This window comes from Trichosurus vulpecula, chromosome 4 (assembly GCF_011100635.1).
Source record: "Trichosurus vulpecula isolate mTriVul1 chromosome 4, mTriVul1.pri, whole genome shotgun sequence".
NCBI lineage: Eukaryota > Metazoa > Chordata > Mammalia > Diprotodontia > Phalangeridae > Trichosurus > Trichosurus vulpecula.
This window is the reverse complement of record NC_050576.1, coordinates 198,562,288-198,581,024: the sequence shown is the minus strand read 5'-3', so window position 1 is coordinate 198,581,024 and position 18,737 is coordinate 198,562,288. Positions and strand designations below refer to the sequence as shown.

At 48.4% G+C, this 18,737-nt stretch overlaps 2 protein-coding genes across 2 annotated transcripts in view; one reads left to right on the top strand and one right to left on the bottom strand.

The window, feature by feature from the left end:
* LOC118846247 (cyclin-dependent kinase 3-like) overlaps positions 1-855 on the top strand; it is a 40,132-nt gene extending 39,277 nt beyond the window's left edge. Inside the window, exon 11 of the mRNA XM_036754566.1 lies at positions 38-855. Coding sequence (XP_036610461.1) covers positions 38-163 — 126 coding nt within the window. The 3' untranslated portion in view covers positions 164-855. The remainder of the gene's footprint in view (positions 1-37) is intronic.
* A 791-nt stretch (positions 856-1,646) lies between these two features.
* The window catches only part of EVPL (envoplakin), a 41,420-nt gene continuing 24,329 nt past the window's right edge, over positions 1,647-18,737 (bottom strand). The window contains exons 11-22 of the mRNA XM_036757166.1: positions 16,015-16,161; positions 14,954-15,108; positions 14,423-14,520; positions 13,059-13,231; positions 9,099-9,277; positions 8,849-8,987; positions 8,474-8,667; positions 7,956-8,106; positions 6,386-6,469; positions 6,132-6,242; positions 5,895-5,987; positions 1,647-5,096 (exon numbers count right to left, since the gene is read on the bottom strand). Of these exons, the coding sequence (XP_036613061.1) occupies positions 1,647-5,096; positions 5,895-5,987; positions 6,132-6,242; positions 6,386-6,469; positions 7,956-8,106; positions 8,474-8,667; positions 8,849-8,987; positions 9,099-9,277; positions 13,059-13,231; positions 14,423-14,520; positions 14,954-15,108; positions 16,015-16,161 (4,974 nt within the window). The remainder of the gene's footprint in view (positions 5,097-5,894; positions 5,988-6,131; positions 6,243-6,385; positions 6,470-7,955; positions 8,107-8,473; positions 8,668-8,848; positions 8,988-9,098; positions 9,278-13,058; positions 13,232-14,422; positions 14,521-14,953; positions 15,109-16,014; positions 16,162-18,737) is intronic.

Below are 18,737 nucleotides of genomic sequence, written 5' to 3'. Positions count from 1 at the left end.
AGGGGGCCATTAACATGCTTTTCTCCTTCCTTTACAGCAGCTGCTGCAGTATGACCCAAACAGACGCATCTCAGCCAAGGCAGCTCTAACACATCACTATTTCTCCACCTGCAAGTCATGCTCAGCCCCACGCCAGTGCATGTTGGAGCATTTTTGCCGGTGAAGGGGATGGGCGTCCAGCTTCTCCCCTCTTCCCCCTCCTTCTCAGGCCCCATACCCAAAGTCCCTTCTGCAGCTGCAGCTCTAGCCGTCTTTCCCTAATGCTGGGGGGAGGAATTAGAGGCGAGGTGGGCTTTGTGTCTAGGTTCAGCTGTGGCTGGGGACCATGAGGGGCTAGGTTTGGACCAGTCCCCCTACCAGGTTAGTGAGAGTTCCCATGTTCTTTGTTGGGTTTCACAGTGTCACTTCAGAGTGGAGGGCACAGCTGCCTTGTAAGGGAGAGGGAGAGGTGAGAGAGCAGCTCCCTTGTACCCAGGAGCACTGGAGGGGGTGCTCAGAGAAAGAGGGCCAATTTTTTTTGTCCACTTTGCTCTGCTCCTCAGGAATTGAACTCTTGATATCATTGACCTAGTCCAAACTTTACCTTCAGGTCAAGAATTCCAAGGTGGAGGGGACTCTGCTCCTGTACCCCACATCCAGCCCCCCTACTGCTCTTTTGAGGTTTAAGCTGTTTAGGAAAGAGTTTAATTCCTTTTAGAAGAGTTAGACGAGAGGGAAATTTTTCCATACATGGTGAGTGGCAAGTATGAATTGGGTGAATTGGGCATGTTTTCAGCAGTTAACTGTTTACTTATGATGTAATTGCGTTCATTTGGTCTTGGATTTAAGAATAAGAAATAAAAATGACATTTCTGAGCTTTGTGACATCTGTCCCTTCAGTGGAAAAGGGATCACAGGGAAGGGAAAAGTCCGCATGACTCAGTAGAGGGCTAAAGGTAGTCCCTAGGCCAGGGGTTCCATGAACTCTTAAAAAATATATTTTGATAGCTATTTTAATGTAATTTGCTTTCTTTGTGATCCTAAGCATTTTATTTTATGCATTTAAAAATGTCTTTCCAAGAAGGGGACACAAGGTATAGGTTAAGGTATAGGTTAAGAACCTATACCCTAGGTAAAAAGAGATTGAGTTGTACAGAGCACAGATAGCAAATAAAACGGGGAGGAGCTATTCAGGGGAGGCAAGAGGTCACTGTTATTTCCATGGGGCAGTTTGTATTCCCCTTTCTAGATCTCATCCCAGACAACTTGTCCTAGACCCAGAATCAGAGGCAGCAGAGCACTCCCCCTTCCACTGAGCTGGGAGAAGTTTTCTCAGTTCTCAGCAGGTGTCCCCAACCTCCTTGTCCCAACCAGACAGGTCTATGCCATGTTTCAATTAATGACAGCCCAGCCACTGAGACAATGGGGAAGTTTATTGCATGCATTGGATTGGAGAGTGCAGACAAAGTCACACTGACCTCTGGGGCTAGGGAGGTAGGGGAGCTCAGATACAGAAACCACTCTTCATGAGAAAGCATTTGAACATAGAGAGATCAGGGATCTGGCTGCCTTTGGAGGGTAAAGGGAATTTTATTTAGCTAAAAAAAGATATATGACCTTTAACACATGCCTTCCTGCCCACTTGGCACGTGTGAGGAGTGCTTCCGTTAGCACAGAGAACGTGGCCGAGAAGGGGAGGCCGTGCGGTAAGAACAGTAGTTCTCTTGGGTTGCGGGGAGGAGCAGCAGACCAGTCATTGGGTCTTTCCGGCAACGGGCCATGGCTTCCTTGTAACTTATCCGCTCTTTGGAGATGGGGTCGGTCAATTCTTTTTCATAGCTGGATTCATCCTGGAGGAGCTGAGCTAGTTCTTCATTGATCATGCCAGCCAGCAAGGCTTGGGGAATAGGGATGCGGCCTGTCCTCTTGGGGTCAATGAGTCCTCCGGTGAGGTGTTGAACCTGCAAGTGAGTCAGGGCACTCTCTCGGGGCATCCAGCCCTTCTGGATAGCCTCACCCACTGACAGCCTCTTCTTCGTGACGGGGTCTTCAATGCCAGTGAAGGCCTTCTGGGCATTGAGTAGCCTCTGAGTGGAAGTGTTCTCGATCAGCCCCCGGTCAATGGCCTTGTGGACAGAGTAGCGTTCCCGCGTCAGGAGGTCCACGATGCCTCCTGTGGCTGCCTGGGCCTCAAGCAGCTTCTGCCCAGTGATGGGGTCCAGCATCTTTTTGCTCACAGCATTCTTGATGTTGCACTTGTTATCGGTAGCTGTGTCATAGATACCTGCGATAGGAAAGGTGTCATCGCTGAGGCCAAGTGAGGAACCAGGGCAGAAAATGCTGGTGGTCTGAGAGGCCAATGCTGGCGAGGAGAGGGGTGATTTGGAGATGATGGAGCCGATGGAGAGTGGGGAAATTTTGGTTTCTCCAGCCACCAGGAGAGCAAACTCGGAAATAGGAAGGTGGCCATCCTTATAGAGGTGATACTCCTCCTTGGTGATCCTTCTGCAGCGAAGGGCATCCTCAATGGAATATTGCTTCCCACTCTTTTTATCAAGGAGAACAGAATCCTCTCCACATGGGGTCATGGTGGTGATCTCTTCCCAGTCACATTCCCATTCCTGTAGTTGGATATACTGTCCCCGATCAATGATGCCTCTCTTATAGGCTTCATATGGTGACATGTCTTTCCCTGTCTCTGGGTCTAAGATGGAGATCTTAGTGGAAAGGTTGGTCTCTCTCATTTGGGTGTCCTGATTCATCTCTTCTTGTTTCATTTTAAGCTGGAGGTCCCTTAGAGTCCTCTCCTTCTCATGGATCTGATCCTTCTCCCTGAGAATAGCCTCCTCCAGATGAGAGAGCTCCTGGCCTCGTTGGGCCCTCTTCTGCCGGTCGCTTTCTGTCTTCTGGCTGAGTAATTTGGACTCCTCATGTAAGCACAGTACCCTCTCCTGCTTCTGCCTCTCAAGCTCCCTCATCTCCTTCTCTAGCTTTGATCGCTCCTGGCTGGCCTGGCTCCGGGTCTTCTGAAGGTCAGCCTCTTCCCGGGACCAGGTCCTCTTCAGTGCCTCTGCCCTCTCGATCCTCTCCTTGAGTCTCCTCACATCCTCCTCCCTGTTCTGTCTTGCGGTACGGTCCTTATTGAGAAGCTCCCACACCCGGGACCTCTCATTTTCTAAGACTCGGTCCTTTTCCACCCGGATGACTTCCTTGTAGATGGTCTTTTCCTGAGACTTGGTCTTCTGGAGGATGTCGATTTTAACCTGCAGGTTCTTGCACTCCCGGTGTAAGTCCATCACCTTGTTCTTTTCACTGTCCAGATCCCGCCGCAGAGCCTCCGTGGACTTCTCCAGATCAGGGTCCTTCTCCAGCTTGACCACTTCCTCCATGATGATTTTCTCCTGCACGGCCAGAGGCCGCTGCTCCATCTCCTGGATCCTTAGGCTCAGTTGCCGCAGCTCCTTCTCAATCGCTAGCTTTTTGTCTCGGTCCTCTTGGAAACTGAGGAGGTTCTCCTTCTCCTCCACTGTGGCCTGGAGCTGCTGCACCTCGCGCTCCAGCCTCCGCCTGTTGGCCACTTCCTCATCCAGGCTACGGCTGAGGCGACTGTGGTCCTCCTGGAGCTTCGGGTCCATCTGGGTAACCACCACTTCCTTGACTACCACCTTCTCCTCAGGTCTCCTCCTCTCCAACAGCAGGTACTTGTTCTGAAGCTCATAGACCACACTTTCCGTTGCTCTCCTCTTCTGGGCCGCATCTCGCACCTCCCGCCGGAGACGTTCTACCTCTTTCTCCAGCACCGGGTCACTCTCATAGCGTATCACTTCTTTGTTCACCATCTTGGTCTCAACCTTAGACCTCTCTCTCTTCCACTCATCCCTCTCCCCCTTCAGTCGGATGAGCTGCTCCTGAGACCGACCATTGGTGTTGACCAGATCATTGAGCTGGGCCTTCAGCTGGTCAATCTCCCTGAGGATCTCTGGGCTCTTCTCGTGTTTCACCACCTCTTGGATCACTTCCTTGTATTCAACAGTTGGCTTCTGGGCCCGGAGGATGGTCAGCTCTGGTAGGGTTCCCTCCACCTCCTTCTCAATGGCACTTCTCTTGTTTGTGGTGTCCTGGAGCTCAGCTCTGAGCCGAGCAATCTCCTTCTCTGTCTCCGGATCCACTTGGAAGATTTCATTGACTCTCTCCTTGAATTCTACTTTGGGCTTCTGCTTTTCTACTATGCTGTACTTGCTATGTAGGTCCTTCACCTCCCTGGTCAGCATCGTGTTCTTCTTCCTCTCCTCCTCAATGAGGTTCCTTAGTTTGACGGACTCTTGAAGAAGTCCAGGGTCCTGCTCCACTTTCTTCACCTCTTTCACAATGACTTTGGGTTCCAAAGAGCTGATCTGCCGCTCCAGCTCCTGGGCACGAGCCCGCAACTTGACCATTGCCTCCTCCGCCACCTTCCTGCGGCCAGCATCCTCCTCGATCTGCCGCTTCAGAGCCCAGGACGCCTTGACCATTTCGGGGTCTTTCTCCAACTTGACCACCTCCTTCACTACAACCTTCTCCTTCACATTTGCCTCCTTCTGTTCCAGAGTCACCAGTTCTCTCTTTAACTGTTCCAGCCGGGCAGAGATGGCGGCATTGTCTCCCCTAAGATGTTCGATCTCAGCACTGATCTGGGCCGCTTGGCTGTCCAGGGTGGGGTCCCTCTTGATTTGGGTGACTTCCTTGGTCAGCAGATGGGGCTGAATGTTCTTCTTCTCCTTTTCCAGCTCGGCTATCTGCCGGTTCACCACCTCCAGATCTGCCTTCGTGCCGGCCCACTTCTTGCCCTCCTCCTCCACCTGGTATTTCATTTTGGACAGGCTGCTCTCAAGCTTGGGGTCCCGGTAGAACTCTACCACTTCCTTTTCTTCCAGCCTCTCCACAGGCTTCTGGGTCTTGAGCAGCAGCAGCTGCTGCCTCTGCTCCTGGAGTTCCTGCTGCACTTGGGCCACCCGCTTCCTCTCTTCCTCCAGCTGGGATTTCAGTGCCTGTGTCTCTGAGTCTCTGCTCCCCTGGCTCTGGTTCTCAGACCACTGCTTGGGGTGATGAGCCGGCTGGAGAGCCTCATTGAGTTCCTTCTGCAGAGCAAGAGGGGAGAGAATGTATGTGGCATGAGGGATCAGGAGGAGGAACCTTCCCTTCCTCCCCCCATCAGGTCAGCGCCTCCTTCTCTTGGTGTGTTGGGGAAGGTGTGGCTGAAGCCCTAAAACACTCAGAAACTAGCAAATTAGAAGGGATTAAGGCTAGGTGGAATACCCTCCAAACAGGCTGGGCAAATGCCCATGATGCCAGCCGGGCAGAGCACCCCTCTCCTGCTACCCGTCCATCCTTCCAAAAAGTATAAAATCTAACTTATTCCCCATATTGTTCATTCTCTATGTGCCCTCCAGAGAAGTCCAAGCTGACTGATCACAATAGGAAAAGAGAGCCTGTGTTGTACTTTCAAATGACAAGCATCCCTGGGAGGAAGCATTTCATGTCTTATTATGATTTTTCCCCTCTCCTCCTTCTGCTCTGCCAGTTTGGGCAGTGTGAGTCTTTTCTGGGGTAGTCTGGGCTTTCTGTGGGGAAAGAGGCCTGGTCCCCATAGGAGGGGAGTCCAAGGCCTATAGAGTGACACTTTCGAGATCTGTCTCCTACAGGAGCTGCAGGCCAAGAAGGGGGATGTGTCTCTGTGGAGAGCCATGGGCAGGGAGTTCCACCTGTTTTCTCACCCTGCCTGTATCCCACATGTAGGGCCAGGGAGACGGGACCACTGAGTGGCCAGGAAGCACCCTGGATTGACAGGGGAGGCTCCCAGATACTATCACAAGAATGGGCACATTATCTTTGAAGGGGGGTGTTCCAGTAAAGGACTCTAAGGATCATCTTGGTACCTTTTCCAACACCTTCTTAGCAAACTCCAGCTGACTCAGCTGCTGTTGCTTTTTGGCAGCGACCTCAGTGAAGTGCTTGGTTATGTCCTTCTCCTGGAGTTGGGGAGGGAGGAAATCAGAGGATGGAGTCAGTTCTTTGAATGGCCATTCCTCGGAGGACCAGGCCTATAAATCTATGGGGGAACAGTAGGCTAGGAAGAGAGAAGCAAAGCCATGGAAACTGTGACCCACCCTTACCTGGGCCTGGATGCTGTCCTGCAGAGGAGTGATCCGAGGTCTCTTGGAGGCAGATGCGGTCAGTGTGGGGTCCAGGGAACTACAATACTTGTCTGCCTGCAGCTCATAGTCCTGTAGGGGAGAAGGAGGGGAAAACAAAAACCTAGCAGTCAGAGGGATAAGGAGAGGGGGAGGGCATCTTTTGGAGAAGAGAGAAGGGCTGATGGACAGAGGACAGAAGGAGAGGAGAAACAAAGTTGAGGAAGTACACTTACTTGGAGAGCAGTTTGCAGGTTCTGGGATAGATGGAATATTGTGTTTTTGTCTTTCTCTTTATTCTGAATTTCCTGTACCAGACGCTAGGAAAGAAAGAAGAAAAGTCGGCAAAATCCCAGGAATGGGAGGGAGCTAACTCCTGAGCCAAAAAGAATCTCCCATTCCTTTCCTGCTGTCCTCTAGGGACCCTCCTGGGGCAATGAGCAAAGGGAACAGGATCCTAATGATAATGACATATACATGTTCCTTCCACTTTGTGTCTTCCATCATCCCACCAGCAGCATGGCTGTATGGATAATGGCTAGGATTACTTCATGTACCCCCTATGGAAGCCTATCCAGGACTAGAGATCAGAGAATCCTAGATTTAGAGGTCATCGAACGCGACCCCACCTTTTACAGATGAAGAAACTGAGGCCCAGAAGTTAAGTGACTTGCCCAAGATGGTCACAGAGTTGGTAAGAGGCAGAGGAAGGATTTGAACCCAGATCTTCTGACTCAGGGTAGAGGGTTCTTTCTAATTCACTAACTATAACCTTAGACTCCCAGACCTTAGACTACATAGGCTCATAGATTTAGAGCTGGAAGGGACTTTAAAGATTATGGAGCCCAGCCCCCTCATTTTACAGAGGGATTTGTCCAGGGTCACACAGCTAACAAGTGCTCGATGCAGGATTTGAACTCAGATATTCATGAGTCTAAGCCCAACGCTCTATCTATCATGCCACCTGGTGTCTCACACAGGTTTGGATCCTCTAGAGGCCAATAGAGCATTTTCCTGGTAGCCTGTGAATTAATCTACACCTCTCAATATTGGGCTTGAGGAAGGGAGGGAAGGAAAAAGAGAGACACGAGTTGTCTTAACCTCTGGAAATTCTGGTATATACTGGAGATTTGCTCGGCCCATTGTTGTATGGAAGCTGTCCAGCCCTGGAAGATGGACGAGAACTCTCCCCACCCCCAGGCAGCCAGTGCTGAGCTGGGCCTTAGGAGAATAGGGAGTACCCTGGAAGAATTCAACTGAATTTCTCTACTGACCATTGGCTTGCAAGAGTTGGACCAGGACATTTTCCAGTTGTGGCCACCAGAGGGAAGCATGTACACACATATACACATGTACAGAACCAGCTCATAGGCTCAAAGGTTTAGAGTTAGAAGGAAATTAAACCCTATTTAGTCCTCCCTTCCCTCCACCCTCATCCTCCCTCCTTTCAATTTATAGATGAAGGAACTGAGAACCAGACAAGTTAAGTGGATTTGCCCAAGGTCATACAGAGCCAGCATTTGAATCTGGGTCCTCTGACCCCAAACCCAGTTCCCTTTTCATCGTCCATTCTGCCTCTTGCTGGCTTCACCCAGAGTTTGGGAGCATGGAAGAAGCTCTGCCTCTGCGCAGGGCTGGCCTCCCTCAGAGGTCAAAGGGGCAAGCGCCAGGTAGTGTGTACTTGGTGGAGAGGGAAAGGAGCTTAGGATCTGGCAGTGGCCCAAGCCTATGAAGCCCCTGCCCAGTGATATGGCCACCTCCACATAGGTCCACTTTTCATTGGTCCCCTTCTTGGTCCCCTCTCACCTTCTGAGCTTGCAGCTTATAGTTGATTTGACTGGGCCCATCAGTGGGCCCCAGCTCATTGCGGGGGAGGTGTTCTATCCAAGAGCGAAGATTCTCACTGTAATTCTTGAATTGCTGGTAGATGAGGCTGGCATCTTGTGCTGCTTTCTCACTGGGGAATGGGGATGGGAGAATAGACAGGCTCAGCTTGGGGACCCAAGCCGGGCCATAGGGAAGAACCAATGGCTCAGGGTGCAAAGGAGAGGGGTAAGAACCATGACTATCTAGGGAGAATGAATCCAGTGGTCTGTTACCTTCCTGCCCCAAGGGATAAACTAGGATCATCCTCCTGGAGCAGATGCTTTTGGGATCTACCAGCCCATCCCTTCCTGGGCCTGGGTTTAGGGAGTACCATGGGTGCTAGGGGCAGCAGAAACTTCCAGTTTAATACACCAGAAGACTAAGGCAGAAGAGAGAGTTCTGACACACACAAATGGCCTCTTCCTTCTTACATTCATCAGCCAGCCCCGCCTCCTCACCGAAGGTCCAGCTGGTCCGCTACGGCGTGGTAGCGGTCAGTGAGCCCCTGCACCTGACGCCTCTGTCGGGGCAGATCTTGGCAGAATTCTTGGAAGTTGTTCTGCAGTGCCCCACAGCCATGCTCTGTTGCCTTCAGCTCCCGGTGCAGGCCTAGTACGCAGGACTGTTGCCCCAACAACTCTCGCCTTTGCCCCTGAAGGAGCAGGAGCAGGTTCAGCCCCCACATGCTTCCTCACTTCATGGGCAGCCCCTCCCACTGGCCTCCTCTTTGCATCCGCCCCTACATACCTTCCCCATCCACTCCCACACAAGCAAGGCTGCGTTGCAGGCAGGCAGCTCTCTAAACAGAACATTGGCCTCCCAGACCCCCTCACCTGCAGCTGACTGATTCGATCCTGCAGTGCTCCAGGGCTGGCAGCGATGGGGGCCTCCTGAACCAGGTTGGACTCAAAGCTCTGAATCACCTTATCTGACGCCTGGATCTGCCATTCTAGAGCGCGGGCTGCTTTCGCCCTGGGAGAGAAGAGAGAGAGAGGATCAGAGATCCCTACTGGTCATCCACCGAGTCCTTCTCTCCCTGACTCCCCAGGCCAGTCCCCATTTATGACCTACAAGAACACTCACTTTTCCCCATAGAGACCACAGAGGACTTGTACGTCGTTGTATTTGTTCTTGACATTGTTAAGAGTCACTGGCAGGTGAAGCACAGTGGGCCCAGCTGGCTTAGAGGACAGGAAAGACTCACATTCCTTCTGGGTGGCCTTTTTTTCGGCTTCCAGGCCCTGTAGCCTCCGGGTGGCGTTCTGCAGAGAGAGATGAACTTTTATTGTGGACCCAAGAATTCTTAAACCTGTAGTCTGACTATCATTTACTGCTTCACCAGTAAGGGCCCCATTAGCACTGGGGCTCCCCCTCTCTCCCTCCCTTTACCCAGAATAATCAGACATTTGCCCAGGGAGCTGGTGGGAGGAGAATAACCTATACCTTTAAGAGCGCTAGGAAAAGGGTTGCAGAACTGGGCACCATTTAATTCTGCTCAAATTGTGCTTAAGAGCAACACTTGTCAGACCTCATTAGGAGCACTGGGCTCAGTCGTGGGCACCACTGCTCCAGAATAACATTAATAAGCTGAAGAATGTCCAAAGGAGGGGAACCAGAGCATCAGCCCTGCCCTATCACCCTCATTCTCAACAAATGACCTCACCTCCTACTTTAATGAGAAAATCCAAACTACCTGTTTGAATCCTTTGAAACCCAACTCAAATACCACTTTCTCTCCTTAAACTTCCCTTTCTGGTTGGAAGTGGCTCCGTGGATTCCCTTCCCAAATTTGGTTGGCATTTCTCCTCTGCACTTAAATAACTATAAATAATTATATTCAGGATGTCCCAAAGACCTTAGTGCCATTTTAAGCCATTAAAACTTGGGATATCCTTTATAAGTCTAACTCTAATAAACATTTTCCTGGTACCCTTCTAGTACCATGAAGATGATACAGCATTTGATTCTGCTGACCTCAAAGTTGGAACTAAGATGGGGTCACTGGGGCTTTGCTCCAGATCCCAACATGGTGGGAGAGGTGGTGTATTTTCTCTCTGTCCACTCCTGGAACAGATGTCCAGCTCACACGGTCCCTTACCCATCTCTCCAGATGCACCCCAGCATCCTGGGAGGCATCACACCCTTCTTCTGGGGCCCACCTTTCCACTGGGCTGGCCTGTCCTTCATGTATTATCTGCTCTGGGAACCCATGCTAGGTAGCATACCTGGAGTCATCAGGGGACCAGCTATGGGGACTGGTGGCAAAACAGTTACATGCCTGGCTGCCAACACTCTCCCTTCCCCATCCTCAAGCCCTAACCTCCTCTGCCCCACCTCTATTTCCACTATGCCCTCTGGCATCTTCCTCTACTATTAACAAACTCCTCTTCACTTCTTCCATTCCCATTCCTTCCATCTTTTGTTGCTCCCTGAAACCTTTCTTCCAAAGATACCACATTTCTTGGCACCCTCTCCAAGGCTGGCTTCTCCTCTCATACCCTGGGAAATGGCACAATATAGTGGAAAGAACACTGACTGGAGTTAGCAGACCTGGGTTTGAATCCTGCTTATGACACTTGCTGCCTATGTGACCCCTTGAGCAAGTCGCTTAACCTCCATGAGATTCAGTTTCCTTACCTTTAAAATGAGGAGATTAACTCTAGATGGCCTTTGAAATCTCTCCCAGCCCTAAATCTGTGAGGCCCTGTGAGTCCAGTACATAGTAAGCACTTAGAAATGATTGTTTCCTTCCTTTCTTGTTCCCTTCCTCCTTTCCTTCCTTCCTTCCTTCTTTCCTTCCTTCCTCCCTCTCTTCCTTTGTTCTTTCCTTCCTCCTTCCCTCCCTCCCTTCCTTCTCATGACTACTCCCTTGACACCCAGGATCAAGAGGCAGAATAGGTCTACCTTGCTCCCCACATCCACTTTCAGAACCTCCTTCTGCCACCATCACTTAAGTAGGCACATCTCTATTTTACATTCACTCCATCTTGTCCAGATCCTTGTTGCTATCTTCTATGGACTTCCTCCTCCCCAGTATGTCTAATATCTGACTCGGAGGCCACCTCCAATCATCCTGATCTATATCTTGCCACTGGACCCAGATTGCTCTGAGAGAGAGAGAGAGAGAGAGAAAGAGTGAGGCTGGTGACTTTGCACAGCCCTACCTCACTTAAATCCAATTCACTTGCAAGTCACGGCATCATCTTCCTGATGTCATGGTACTCTTCAAGAATGAAGGACAGACAACAACAATCTGACCCACAGTCTTTTCCGCCCCAACCTCTGCTCCTGTCAAACCCTATATAGCCTCATAGTTCTTCAACATCGTTAATGCCCATGATCTCTAGCTACACATTCTACTTCACTCATACACAGTAACGGTCCTGCCTTGGGCACTCCATCTCCATCCTTGCTCTACTGAATTTCACCTAGGTGTCAAAAGTCCTAGCTATGGCACTTCATGACACATCACTCTTCTCACTTAGCTACTTCTCTGACAGTCCCTTCCTTTGGCTCTTCTTCCTCCCACCCCTAACTGTAGTAGTAGCCTGCTAAATGTAGGCTGTGCCTCAATCTTCTTCCTTTCTCTTCCTAAGTTCTGTCTCATTGTGCTCTCATCTGATTGCTTGCCTTCAGCTAACACTCGACACAAACAGTCCCACCCTACCCGCACCATAGGATTTTAGAACCTCAGCTTTCCTTCTAAGCTCCAATCCACTTTTTATCTCCACCTGGATGACCTGCTAGCATGAGGGTTCTTAACCTGGGGTTAATATTTTAGTGGGTCTGTGGACTCAGATGAGAAAAAAGAAATTACACCATTATTTTCACTGACCTTTGGCTTCCTTTGTCATTCTATGTATCTTATGCATTTAAAAATGTTATCCCCAAAGGGTCCATGCTGGAGTTCTGGTAAATGTTTAACAACTAGTTCTCCCAAAACACATAACACACTTTTAAGTTTAATTTACATTATTGTTAACATTTTCTCTGTCACTTTCTTAAGTCCAGAAATCAGCAAGATGATAATCAAGCCCCTCTTTGTAGCATTTACTGATTTCTAAGGTATAAATAAATGCTCATGTTGAAAATTTAACAACTGACTCTCTCAAGCTGGTTCATGCTGACTTCAGCACAAACCTGGGTCCATGATACAAAAAAGGATAAGAACCCTTGCTTTGGCACTTCCTAAAACAAAACTCATCTTCTGCCAACAAGCCAAGTCTTCCTCCATATTTTCCCATTTCTGTTAATACCAGCCACACTGACCTGAATTCTGGTTGACTGAACTCTTCCTTTCTTCCCTAGCTTCAAACAGGTGCCAAATCACGCCAATTCTATCATTAAAATGTTTCTGGCATTGGCTCCCTCCCTCCATTCCTTTCCCACTGTCATCACTGTACCTCAGATCTTCCTTATATCTTCTCTTGTAATAACAAGAGGTCTCCCCAACTCCATTCTATTCTATAAAGCATTGATAGAATAACGGTTTCCTCATATCAGTTGTCATTTCCAAATTTCTCAGCCTGGCATTCAAAGCCTCAAACAACCTTTCTAGCCTTTTCTTCCTTTATATACATTCCTCCCACTCCCACCAAATGGACCTCTTGCCTTTTCTGCTTATACTGAACTTGCCTTGCTTTTTCTCACCTCTGTAGATGTCTTTGTCAACTGCCTGAAATCCCTCTCCCCAACATCTTCCTATGGAAATTCCATTCATTTTTCAAGGCCTCATCCAGATGCCACCAATTCCATGAAGTCTTCTCTTAACTCCCCCAAGCAGATACAATTTCTCCTTCTATTCAACTCACACGATACTTTTCTGTACTTCGTTTATGGCACATTTTGCCTCTTAATGTTGTGTGTATATGTGTCATCTCTTCTACTAGACTGTAAGCCCTGTGAGAGGGCTGTGTCTTATTTATCCCCTCAATGGAGCTTAGAATAGTGCCTTTCACATAGTAATCATTCATATTGGTGGAATGAATGGCTGATTTCCATCACCCTATCCCTCCAGGACAGGTTTCCCATAGCTTCACCCACCTCTTGGCTCCGGATACGAGTGTTCAGGTCATCCAGGGGGGCATTGCGGTTCAGGGGGGCACGGACCCAGCCCAGAATCTCATGTTCTATCTGGTTTAGGTCACTATCCAACTGGGTCAGCCGGGTCAGCAGCTTCTGAGCTTGGGGGTTGACTGAGGCAGTGCCTGAGGTGGCTGGTGGAGAGGGTTAGGAGAGAGGAGGTTGGGTGAATGAGTGCTCAACTCCCAGAACTCCCTTCTCCCTACTCCACCCCACTCCCCACTCTCAAGGAACAGTCACCACTATGTGCAGAGGTATGTATGAACAGAACCCTATATTTGGCATAGTAAAGCTTGGAAGGGATAAAGGACAAGAGAGTCTCTGGGAAGATAGGAATGTGGCCCCTTATCTGTGTGTGCGTGACTGACACATCCTTAGCATAGAAACCACCAGATTGTACAAATCAGTCCACTGAGAACAGAGAAGGAGGAATAAAATAGATGAGGGAGGAATTTTCAGGCGTGGCCTCTGTGGACATTTGTTTTGCCTGGCTACACACATTTGTTCCTAGAGTTTGTTTTTTTTTTTCTCTTTTTTCCCAATCATATGGAAGTGGGACAGTGAGGAGTAGTATAGGGAGGGGGTAGCAAAGGAAAGAAAAGCGAAAGAAAAGAGGGTCATCGAAGACTCTTTTTTTAAAATTCAGAGTAGAGAATAGACGAAAGATCAGAAAGAAGCACAGACAAGTAGGACAGCTAAGAAAGCTACAGAAGAACTTAATATAGACCTTTTTTTTAAAAGCAGGCTATACTTAGAGATCTGTTTCATGTACAACTCTCTTTTTCTATTCTATTATTTTTATTCAACCCTCAACAATCACCAAATAAAGTGGACATTTTCTACATATTACATATATGTTACATATATAGAAAATGTTTATTTGATGATTGTTGAGGGTCAAATAAAAATAAATTAAAAAGAAAAGGCATGTAGGTGGTACAGTGGGCAGTAAGTTTCAATATATTGGTAAATGTTTAACAACTTGCTCTCTGAGAAAATAATGCACAACACATTTTGAAGTTTAATCTGCATTATAACATTTTCTCCATCACTTTCCTAAGTCTTCCGTAAGTTTCCTAAGAAACAGAAAATCAGGCCCTGATTTGTAGTGTTTGCAGATTTCTAGGGTGTCATGGAAGCTGAGGGCTCATGGCTAAGATAGAGCCTTAGGGTCTGTATCCCTTGGCCTCCTTCCTCTGCCAGAAGGTGGACCCAGTGCCCTAAGGCCAATGCTCCCCTCATGTCCTATGTGCCCCACAGCACTACCAAGCCCCTTATGGCCTCCATACTCTCTTGTAGCACCACCGTCCCCCATGTCCCCATACCCTGCTTATTGGGCCGCACTAGCTCACTGGTATTGGCCATCAGACCGCTCTGGAGGTCCTTACAGCTCTGCTTCAGCGCCTGCAGCTCAGACTCTAGCCTGGGATGGGAAGGTAGATGAGAAGATAACTCCCCTCTTTCCCACCCTTTCTTCCCTCCCTCCTTCCTCAGTGCTCTTGTGGGGGCTGGCAGGGGCCCCCCTCCTACTCTCCTGTGCTGATAAAACTGTATCCTGACCCAGGCAAACCCAAAGGAAGATGAAGAGAACTAGGGGAGTGTCTTAGAGTAGGCAAGCCTTCAGAGACCCAAGGAGCCCCTGACTTGAGCCCAGTTTTGTGGGTCTGGAAAATGGGGTGCACACCTAGCTAGTCAAAGGGAAGGGGCAGGGGGTAGGGAACAACTGAAGGTGCGGAGAGACTATTGGACGTATGCTACGGGACCCAGCATTGAGGGGTGGGGGGGAGGGAAGATTAAAGGGAGGAGATCAGAATCTGTTCGTCCCAAGAAGCTACCCTTCTAGACCATTGCCGTACCTGCCGACCCTGGCCATGCCATCCAGGTCAGGCGGGGGGATGTAGAAACAGGCAGCGGGGGCTCTCTTGGACTCCCCGGCAGGGCTCTCCACCACCCAGGTGTGGGGGTCACGGTTATCTTTCAGGGTGTACTTCTCTCCCCTAAATAGTTGTACCTAGATGGGGAAGAGATGTTTTTGTTTGTTTTGGTTTTTAAGCAGGAATCTGGAGCCCAGGTTCCTCAAACATGACACTATGGCCGCTGTCCCCAGGTCTTTGTACTGGCTGTACCCCACACCTGGGATGCTCTGCCTTTTGCCTTTTCCCTTTATTTTCCTTGTTAAGACTCAGCTCAGATCCCACTCTGGTCCCCCTCGATGCTGATGCCTTTCCTTTCAGATCATTTTTCCTCTCCTATGATTACAATTCATATATACCTCATTATTCACATGCTGTCTCTCCCATGAGACTGTGAGATCCTTGAAGGCTGGCACCTTTGCCTTTCTTTGTATCCCCAGCACTTGGCACAATGCCTGGCATATAGTGAGGGTTTAAAAAATACCTGTTGACTGACTGACTGAGTTCTGTTGCACAGTGCTAGGAGAACCCAGGGATCTGCTATAAGTGGGAAGCAAGCCCTGATGGAGTCTTCTATGGATCTAGTCTGACAAAGTCAAGTACTAGGCTACAGGCAGATCCCCTTCAACACAATGCCTTCCTAAGGCTTCCGAGAAGCCCTGGGGCAGCTCCCCATCCCCAGGGGGGACCCTGCTTTCCAACCACTAGAGTTGGGGGTAGTGAGGCTACCAGGCATTCTTGGGCCTTCTACAGGAAGCGTTTCTCAAAGCCTCTTAATTCTAGTGCCTTTTCTCTGTTGAGTATTTCTATTTATCAGGTATATAGACTGTACCTATTTGTTTTCATGTTGTCTGCCCCATTGGATTTTGAGCTCCTTGAGAGCAGGGACAATCTTTTGCCTTCCTAGTGTTTCACATGGTGCCTGGCACACAATAGGCACTTAATAAATGCTTATTGACTGACTGACTGACAGGGAGTAAAGCCAGCAGCAACATTGCCCTTACATCGCCAGAGTCCCAGTCGCAGATGCTGTCCACCTGGAGGGGCTTCACAAGATGCGTCCTTCGAAGAGGGAGGGGGGCAATCTCCTGGCCTTGTTTCTTCAGGTCCTTGATGGTCTTCTCCAATGTATTTAGCTGCCTTTCTTCAGCCTGGGGGAGGAGGGAAGGGAAAAGAAAGCTGAAGCCATCGGGATAGACCCAGGAAGACTTGGACTAGAAGCCTTAGAGTTTGGACTTGGGCCTCCCTAGGACCTCCTCCCCATTCCCCCAAAGAATGTCAATCAAGGACTATTCCTTGCAGATTGCCTTCTTTCTCCATTTTCTTTGCTAATCCATCATCTATGTTACCCGGCTACCTTCCGAGGGTCTGTCTTTTGTCTCTCTAATCTCTCATTTAATGCCCTTATCAGCTTCTGCGAGGGCTCTATCCTCCTTGCTATGCCGACAACTCCCAGCCTGTCTCCTGAGCTCCAGCCCCATATCACGAACTACCCGTTGGATATCTCTAAATGGATGCTCCATAGGCATTAACTTTCCTCTCTAATTCTTCTTTTACGCACCTGCCAAAGGGATTTTCCTCAAACTCAGGTTTGACCATGTTGCTCTCCTTCTCTCCTCAATAAATACCAATGGTTCTCTATTACCTCTAGGATCAAGAATAAAATCCTATGTTTGCTGGAGAGTGTTGTGTGATCTGATGATGAGTGAAGGGAGGAGAACCAGGAGAACATTGTACACAACCACAGACACATTGCTTCTGTGATGACTAACTTTGATAGACTTGGCTCTTCTTAGCTATACAAGGTTCTAAGACAGCTCCAAAAGACTCACGATGGAAAAGGCTCTCCACAACCAGAGAAAGAATTAGAGTCTGAATGCAGGTGGAAGCAAACTATTTACTCTCTCTTTTTTTTCTTTTTTCTTTTCTTTTCTTTTTGGTTTTGTTTCGACTTTCTCATAGTTCATTCCATTGGTTATAATTCTTCTTTACAACTTGATTATTGGGAAAATAAGTTTAATGTGAAGGTATATATAGAACCTATGTCAGATTACATGCCATCTTGAGGGGGAGTGGGGAGAGGAAGGGGGAGAAAATTTAGAACTCAAAAACTTGTGGAACTGAGTGTTGTAAACTAAAAAAAATTAATTAATTAATAAAAAAGAAAGTAAAAAAAATATCCTATGTTTGGTATTTACATCTTTTCACAACCAGGTCCCCTTCCTATCTTTCCAGTCCTTAAATTTTTAAAAATTTTTTATTAATTTATTTATTTTTAGTTTTCAACATTCACTTACATAAGTTTTAAATTTTCTCCCCCTCCCTCCTCCCTCTCTCCCCAAGATGGCCTGTGATGTGATATAGGCTCTACACAAACATCCCTATTAAATATATTTCCACGTTAGTCATGTTGTATAGATCTTTCCAGTCTTTTTTATACGTTACTCTCCTCTGCACAAGGAGCAGTGAGGTGGCACAGTGGATAGATTGCTGGGTCTGGAGTCAGGAAGACCCGAATCCAAATCAGACTTCAGACACTTCCTAGCTGTGTGACCCTGAGCAAGTCACTTAACCCTGTTTGTCTCAGTTTCCTCATCTGTAAAATGAGCTGACAAAGGAAATGGCAAACTACTTCAGTATATTTGCCAAGAAAACCTCAAATGAGGTCAGGAACAGTCCAATACTACTGAAAATGACTGAACAACAACTCCCCCTCCCCCACTGCCAACAACCCCTCTACCCACTCTGTGATCCAAAAGAGCCTCCTTGCTTTTCCTCATCCAATTCTTTATCTCCTATCTCTGGGCCTTTGTATCACTGTCCCCCATGCCTGGCATGCATTCCTTCCTTAATTCAACATCTTGGAATCCATGGCTTCCTTTAAGTCAGCACAAATGTCACCTTCTACATGAAGCCTTCTCTGATCCCTCCCCAGAACTGCCAGGGAGTGCCCTCCCTCCCCAATTGGTATATATTATGGATACGTTGGCTCCCTCCGTAGAATGTAAGCTTTCTGAAGGCAGGGGCTATCTCCCTTTAGTCTTTTTCCCTCCAGTGCCCAGCATCATAGTGTCTTTCACAGAGTAAATGCTGAATAAATGCGTATTGATGGATTACAGATTCCCGCCCCTTGCCCAGAGCCTCACTACCATAGGTCAGTCACATTACATTCTTCAGTAACTGGAACCTAGTTGGAGGGTGTGTATTTGTGTGTGTGTATATGTATGTGTGTGGGGGTATGGGTGTGTATTTATGTGTTTGTGTATGTATGTGTGTTTATGGGTATGAGTGTTGTGGGTGGGTATGTATGTGGGTGTGGTGTGTATGTGTGTGTATGGGTGTGTATGTGGGGGGTGTATGTGTGTGTGTAGCTATAGGTCTGTATGTATGTGGGGGGTGTATGTATGTGTGAAGTGTATGTGTGTATGTTATTGTACGTATGTGTGTATGTGGGTGTGAGTGTGGTGGGTGTGTATGTATGTGGGTGTGGGGTATGTATGTGTGTGTATGGGTGTGTATGTGGGGGGGTGTATATGTGTGTAGGTATAGGTCTGTATGTATGTGTGAGGTATATGTGTGTATGTTATTGTACGTATGTGTGTATGTGGGTGTGAGTGTGGTGGGTGTGTATGTATGTGGGTGTGGGGTGTGTATGTGTGTGTATGGGTGTGTATGTGGGGGGTAAATGTGTGTGTGGGTATGTGTATGTGTGTATGTGTGAGGTGTA